The 8,115-nt window shown below is 37.8% G+C and overlaps 1 protein-coding gene across 1 annotated transcript in view; it reads right to left on the bottom strand.

The window, feature by feature from the left end:
- Positions 1 to 8,115, bottom strand: part of LOC101562906 (vomeronasal type-2 receptor 1-like) — a 36,192-nt gene that overhangs the window by 12,308 nt on the left and 15,769 nt on the right. Inside the window, exon 4 of the mRNA XM_004639822.1 lies at positions 2,456 to 2,683. Coding sequence (XP_004639879.1) covers positions 2,456 to 2,683 — 228 coding nt within the window. The remainder of the gene's footprint in view (positions 1 to 2,455; positions 2,684 to 8,115) is intronic.

Genomic DNA, 8,115 nt, shown 5'->3' with positions numbered 1-8,115 from the left:
AATTTTCTGATCAAGGAGATTATGGGGCCAAAGAGGAAAGTGATTGATGATGTAGAGTGTGCCTAAGGAGAGTCACATGGAGAGAAAACATTCTCTCAAGCTTTCACAGAGAGCGCACTGGCCAAGCAATGACCGTGACTCATCCACATGGTCTGAGGTACAGGATCTCAGTATAAATCCTGAGGGGATTTCACTGACCTTATCAGACCCAAAAGTGAAGTATAAGAAGTAAAGCCATGCTGTTATGTTGAGCTATAGGGGACTCAGTTCAACAATTTCTGGCATTGTCAGTCAAGTGGAAGACCCAATACTATTATGGGCTACTGGACTATTTTGGAATATTTTGCTGAGTTTACACACCTATCATATTCAAAGAACGGAACTTAACGAAAAAAGGGGATACAGATGAATGTCCATTTTGTATCTGTGTATTCAAAGTGGTTAGGATAGATATATAGTTACATCTCTTAATGAATAGAGTGATTTGTTCTAATGGTGTTTGTAAAAAGGATATCATGTCCACATCTTGTACAGCAATTAACCCCTGGGAAGAATGTATGCAATGTGTTAATTATTGAAACTGTTCTACCAATTTGGTTTGAAACTGTCTCATTGCTATTTGTTTATCAATAAAATTATGGGGGAAAAATACATGTGAGTGCTGGGGAGATAGCTCAGTAGAATAACAAGGTCCTAAGTTCAATCCCCAGTACTGAAAGAATACAAATAAAAAACAAAAAAACATGTGAACCAGTGTTTATAGCAGCACAACTTATAATACCTAAATTATGTGTGATGATTCTACTGGGCTATAAAGAAAGAAAACTTTAAAACATTTGTAGAAAAATGAATCCCCCTTGAAAACAAATGTTAAGTGAAATAAATCACATTAGCCTAAGTACATTTGGTTCTCTCATTTGAGTAATGCAAAGTACAAATAAAGAGCAAAATAAGAAATTAATAAAAGGAATCAGGAGATAGATCTTTTGCAAATGGGAAAGAGTCCAAGTGACCTTGAGGGGAGAAGGAAAAGGAAGTAAAAAGATTCGAGATGTGTTGTGTACCTGTACCAGATACTATGATGAATGCAATCATTACATGTTGCAAACAGGAACTGAACAACAATAACAATAAAAATAATGATGATGATAATAATAACAATAAAAGGAAATCTAGAAATGGCTAAAGGGAGTTGGTTGAAGAGGAAAAGGGGAACAAAAAGAATTAAGATATGTTAAGTACGTGTACCTAAACCCTAAAACCCTAAGATGACTGTAAATTTCTTATACTGTAAATATATGCTAATAAAATTAAATTTAGGGGCCAGGGAGATAAAAATGATGAAGTCCTGTTATTGGCAACAACATAGCTGTAACTGGATAGCATTGCTCTAAATGGAATAAGCCCAGCACAGAAGACGCGGACTACTTCTCACACGTGCACGTATCTAAGAGTTGATTTCCTTAGAAGTGGAGACCTTAGAACAATGGCTGCCAGAGCCAGGGAGAGTGCGCACGTGGAAGGATGCAGAAAGATTGGTCAGTGGGTTGCAAATTATATTTAGATCAGGGTAAAAGTCCCGGTGTGCTGTTGAAAGGTAGCAATAATGTACTTTACATTTCAAAAAAAGCTAAAAGAAAGGATTTTTAATGTTTTAACCATAAAACATTTACAAAATAGATATGTTTAACTTGACCCAAACATTGCACAATGTATATATGGAAACAGAGACAATATATAGTCACATATAACCTCAGAAATACATACAATTTTTATATTTTTATGTATGATGGAAATAACTTAAATATTAAAAGCAAAGGAAGAATTTTTTTTTTTCAGAACTGGGGTTTGAACTCAGGCCCTTGCAATTACCAGGCAAGTGGTTATTCTATTGAGCCATCTTCCTGGCCCAAAGGAAGAAATTTTTGAAGTAAAATGTGTAATGTATAATTGGAAGAAATTTGAAGTTCATTTTACTCAAGAAAGAAACTCAAAAATACCCATTTAAGAAATTAAGAAAAGGGTAAGATGGTGCTCAAAAATAATTTATTTCAATGAAAACATAATAATTGTCATCAAATATAAGCAAGAGAATACAAAGAGAATAAGAATGATAAAAAAGACAAAAGCCAGTTGAGAAAAGTAGATGAAATGAAAGACAGACACAGGAGGTCAAGGAAGTGTCCCTGGAGTACCTGAAGAAGCAAAACAAGATAATGAAGTTAATATGTAATACCGTGATCCAGGAGCAGATTCCAAAAAATAAGAATCTGAATCCATGTATAGAAAAAGTATGTACTTGTGGAAATTGACGTAGAATTTGGAAACATCTGTAGGCGTTTTGCACTTCATCACTACATGAAAAGCTATAGCAACATAATTAGGCATATATATATTATATACATAATACACACACACACACACACACACAAAATAAGGTGTCAGAACAACTAACCCCTGATGATTCCGTGTTCCAAAATATCGTTGAATTCTTTTGGAAAACAAGTTCAAACTTATCTGGTGCAAATTTATACTCTCCAACCTTCACGAAGGCAATGCCGCCGTTCTCATCTAGCTGCCAGTTGAGAACATCGTAATGTCCAGTCACATCTCCATTCACATCAACCTTCATCTCCTTTCCATCATGGGTTTTGAATTGAACTTTCTTCACATAGTACATAAGCTAGAAAGCAAGGTGGACAGAAAGCAATTTGCAAAATTCAGTTGTCTAGAAAGTGTTATAAAGAAATTTCAAACTCACTCAATAGGTAGGATTACATTTTTTTTTTCTCTTCTTCTACAGCTTTGTTGTGTAACACAGCTCTCTCCATGTGTGGTAATTCAGACTTGACAGGTGCCTGGGCTTATCGGGATTTAATTTTTAATGAAAATGTGAACTATTTCATTAATAATTTCATAGCATTATTTTACATTAGAGCATAATTCAGATATTAGAGTATTATTTTGGCTATATTAGCTTAAATAAGTCATTAAATTTAATTCTATTTCTTTTTAGCCAGGGAGATAGCTCAGTGGCATATGCACACACCTGGCAAGTGCAAGGTCCTGAGTTCGATCCCTGGTACAAAAAAAAAAAAAAAAACCCTCTATTTCTTTTTTCATTTTTTTATTTGACCACTAAGAAAAGTTTAATTTATCTGTGTGGTATACTTAAATGGTATAGTTTTATTATATAACACTAATTTATACTAAAGCATAGTGCTGCCAAATATTCCCTAATACCTTCATAGGAAAGGTAATGCATTCACTTCCTCCTAGATTTCTTGGCTTACACACACCAAACTGCACCACCACCACTACTGTTCTGGGTGCTGGGTGCTAGGCATACAGCGACACTAGGCAATAAACTGTGCTAACAGTAGCATTCAATATAGTCTACATTGATGTAGTTGAAAGAGTGTCCAAAGGGCACAGGCAAAGGAGTGGCTAGCTGAAAAATTGGAGACTTTTTACTTCTCTGGAAGTAATCACCTGAGCTCAGTTAAAAGTTCAGTAAAAATTTGCCTAATAAGTACTGGGACAAGGAGATTGAGAGCCAGAAGGCCATGTCCGCTATGTCCTCAGCTCCGCAGTGCGTTAGGTGAGGGTGTATAGAAGCGGTCATGGTCAAGGGGACAAGAGTGGATTGGGGCAGGGAATTCACTTAGCTCAGTGGTGCAGCACCTGCCTGGCAAGCATGAGGTCCTGAGTTCATTTCCTGGTACTGCTCTCCCCTCTCCCACACAAAGAAAATAGTGGATTGCTGTTGTTCTACTCCTAGAAAAGGATCTGTAGAAATCAACAGGAATCTTCCAAGAAAATAATACTTTTCTCACACTTGCTTCACCCAGTCAGTCTTAGCTGGGATGATCAGCCTCAGCAGGTATAAATCCTTGGTGTTGGTACTACGTGCTGGGCTTCCATTCCCCAATTAGAAGGGATAGCCCAGTGACCACAAATCCATAAAGCCACAAATCTTGGTGGAAATAACCTGAATCGTGGTGTCTGGTGGCCTGGAATCATTTTGGCTCTGTTAAATATTAAGTTGTATGCTAATTAAGAACTAGATTCCTGAAAGAACAACTATTCCTCCCTATATTTGTGACAGCGACTAAGATAATATAACTGAACACCCTTAGTAAGTGAATATACCAAGGTAAGTATTGCAGTCACCATCTGCCACTGGGAGCAAAAGGACACCTGTCCTTTTAGCTCTCCTTTTCCCTCTTTCACAATCTTATTCTTTTCCATCCAGTTAAAATCTACATCAAGGCTCACAACAGAATGGCTTTTATCCCTGAGTCCATTGGCATCCTGGTTTGAATCTTGAATGTTGCCCAAAGTCTTATGTGTTGATCCTGAAGCAGCAAAGTTCAGAGTTTAATGTTCAATGTTCAAAAGGTGGTTGGATTTCTAACTTCATTAGTGGATTCCCCAGTTGGTTGATTCCTAACCTGATAGTTTTTGTGAAGTAATGAAAACTTAAAAGGCAGAAACCATATTGTCCCCAGATCTCTCCCTCCCTCCCTCTCTCCCTCTGTCTTTCTCCCCCTTTCTCTCTTCCCCCTCCCCCCACACCTCTTTCTCTCTGTTTGCTGTCCACAGCACCTTCCTGTGGCATGATACTCTACCCCACCACAGGTCCATACTACTATAGCCAATAATCAGAAACTGTGAACTTGCTTCAAGTTGTGCTTAGGTATTTTGTCACAATTACAGAAAACTGGTTAACATTTGGGGAGAAACTTTCCTTATCTTTTTCTCATCTTCAGAAGAGTTAAAGCAAAGCCAGAAGTGGTGGCACATGCTTATAATCCCAGTACTCGGGAGCCTGAGGCAGGAGGATTGCCATGAGTTCAAGGTTATCCTGGGTTACATAGTGAGTCCAGACCAGCCTGAACTAGTTTTTTGAGAGACCCTGTCTCCAAAAAAAGAGTAAAACTAAGAATTTCCTCCCTGAGCATTCCCTACAGCAACCTTCCATAATTGTGTCTAACTGTTGTCATTACAAGATAGGGCATGGGTCCCTATCACCAGGTATAGAAAAATAATTTATAAATATCCATTAATACCATAATGTCAAAAGAGCTTCCTACACATATATTTACAAAAAAAAAAAAAAAAAAAAAAGGATTTCAAGTTCAATAGTCACACTCTCCAAATACAAAAAGCAATTACAACTGAACACAGAAGCTTGTTCAAAGTTATGGGGAACTAAGACATCATATAAAAAGTTAGGTTAGAGATGATTCTGTGGTTTTCTTTGTGTTTTGTTTTAAGGGTGTGGCTCTTCTTGGGTCACCTGAACTCAGCAAAAAGAATGGTTATTCTGGCAAAGTACTAATGGTGGACTGACAATAAAAACAGACAAATTCTAAAAAATTTTTAAAGTATAATTATTAAAAAACTGTCACTATTTCCTATGCATTTTGCTTTTAAAACTTTTTTTAAAAAAGTTTTTTATGTTGTGTTTAATCCTAAAAAGTAAACAGTAGAACAGCTCCTGGAGGAATTTACAGCCAACTGCTTGAAGGCCTGCGAAGCTGAGGGACTAGAGCAGGGTTGGGAGAACAGAACTGGAGAAAGCCTTCCCAGCCTCACAGGGACAAGGAGGGGAGGGATTCTCCTGTTACAATGGAGATGAGAAGGAAGAGGAAGAGGGGTGGGGTGGAAGGAACAAAGAGAAAATAAAGATCATTGTGGTCTATTTAAATCCAGACAAAAATATCTGACCTTCCACACACACATTTTCTGAGTAAATCTACTAATGGAGTAAGCTAAGAAGAGATATAGTGTACAATTTTTATGATATTTTATTTTATTTATTTTTTGGCAGAACCAGGGATTGAACTTAGGCCCTTGCGCTTGCCAGGCAAGGGCTTATTCTACTGAGCCATCTCCTCAGCCCTCAATTTTAAACAAGTAGAAAGTTTTAATCTTGATATATTTACAAGGCTTTCTCTCATGCATGCATTAGCATTCTCTAATGAGGCTTTCTCTCATGCATATATTAGCATTCTCTAATGAGAGGTCTTGCTTTTTGCAGTCTTGATTTGTTGGCTTCTGAAGAATGTATCAAAAAGAAGGAAGCCGCTACAGACTGACTCAACATTCTCCCAGACTTATGTGCTCCCTCAACCATCCCTAAAGCTCTTCTCTCTAATATTCTAACACATGATTGTTGCTCTGTGCACTAATTTAAATTTAATGTTGCAATGTCCAAATAATAAATTAGAAGGTGATTATTCTCCACACAAGAAAAGGTCTTCTTTATTACAAAAGACATACCCAGAGGACTTCTCTTAAAATGAAAAGACTCTCTTTTGACACTTGGAATCTAATTTAATTTCTTATTTTGAATGGATTGCAATTTCTTTAGAACCAATAAATAAACCTAGCACTCATATTTTGGTGTCTAAATTCTATTTTTCAATAATTCAAAATAGGATTCTTTGGAGAAATAGTTGACTACAAATCTAGAGAAGGTATAAGGAAAAACTAAGAAGTACTTAGAAGTTGTAAGAATATATTGAAAGGAGAGTATATCAAAAAGAAACAAGACCCAACACTGTCTCTTGCTAGACAAACCTCAGAAATGTTGAGCAGCAAAATAAATGAGAATTATAGATTATTACCCTCAGAGTAAATACAAGTGTCTGAGCCTAATGGCTATAAGTCAATCAGCAAAAAAAGAAGAGAATTCAGTTGATAAATGTAGGAGAAATAAGGTAAAAAGAAAATCAACACTTTTCAAAGTGTGTTAATAGGTGCTTAAGACAAGAGGACCATTCATCAATGGACACTAAACTTTGTGGGCAAAAGTATAATGAAAACAGGGACATTTTACAAAATACTGCTCCTCAGGGTAATTGTTAAATCCCAAAGAAAACCAGAGCAGCTTCACAATGGTAAGACATGATGATGTCCCTGAAATGAACTGGCCACAGTTAATGTCACCAATGACTAGACAATCATACCATACATCTCCTGACATGAGGTACAGAAAACATTATGACTTTTATGTCATTTTTGCCAAAAATGTATAACCTCAGTTAATCTAATTATGAAACCTTGATCTAATTATGAAAAAATTACATAAACCTAAATTCAGAATATTCTAAAAATATGTGACCAGTACTCAGAAAAAATGAAAAAGGAGAAAAGAAAGCACTGTTGCAGATTTAGAAAGACTAAGAAGAAATAAAACTAAAGGCAGTAAGTGATTAGTTTGAAACTAAAACTAGAGATGTAACGGTTCTGGCCACTGCTGACCCTTGAGCCTGACAGACAATTGGTTGCTGCTGAGATTGAAGTGGTGAGGGCCAGGCAGGGAAGGAGGGTGACAAACCAGAGCATGAGAGGCTGAGGCGCTGATCCAGGACTGTGCCTGCATTATCTTCCCAGGGGCACAGGGGAGGTGCTGAAGGATGTGAGCAGGGAAGCAGGCTCGGTGTGCCTCTTGGTAAGACCATTCAGATGGCTACATCCCAACATGAGCTGTTCAGCACCAGACCAGGACAGGATATGTGGGGGAAATCCCCAAGAGAGCGAGCCATCATCTTCACCTCCCAGCATTCATGTTCTTGTGTTCCCTCCCACACTACACAAAAGACTATATTCGCCAGTTTCCCTCGAAGCTATCTGACCATAAGACAAAAATTTGGCTGCTAGGATGTAAGAACTGGGCGCAATTTCCAGAAAAAAAAAAATTGCTAAGTGAAGGGGTATGCCTGTCTATGCCTTTTGTTCTTCCTACCAGTTAAAACCTGGATACATGTGTGAAGCCTGTCTTGGATTGCAAATCAGATTCCTTATGTTGTAGATGGTGGAGCCACAAGATTGGAGAAATCTGGGTGTCTGTACTGCTCTTTTCGCCTTAGAATGCTTATGTGTACATTTAATCTATGTGAAGGAAACTATCTTATTTAAGGCCCTAGTTTGGCAAGTTTTGTATCATCAACTTCAAACTTAATAATAACTGTTAGCAAATGGGAACTGTGGAGTCCTAGCCCAGGTCCGGTGAGTGTGTGGAGTGCTTCCTGCTAACCTGCGCCTGCGGGACCAGTCCCAGCCCAGGCGCAACGTGGGCCGGACCCTCTCCCACCCCCTCGGGCC

The sequence above is a fragment of the Octodon degus genome, unplaced genomic scaffold (assembly GCF_000260255.1).
Source record: "Octodon degus isolate 3935 unplaced genomic scaffold, OctDeg1.0 scaffold00115, whole genome shotgun sequence".
Classification (NCBI taxonomy): domain Eukaryota; kingdom Metazoa; phylum Chordata; class Mammalia; order Rodentia; family Octodontidae; genus Octodon; species Octodon degus.
This window is presented reverse-complemented; position numbering and strand designations above follow the sequence as displayed.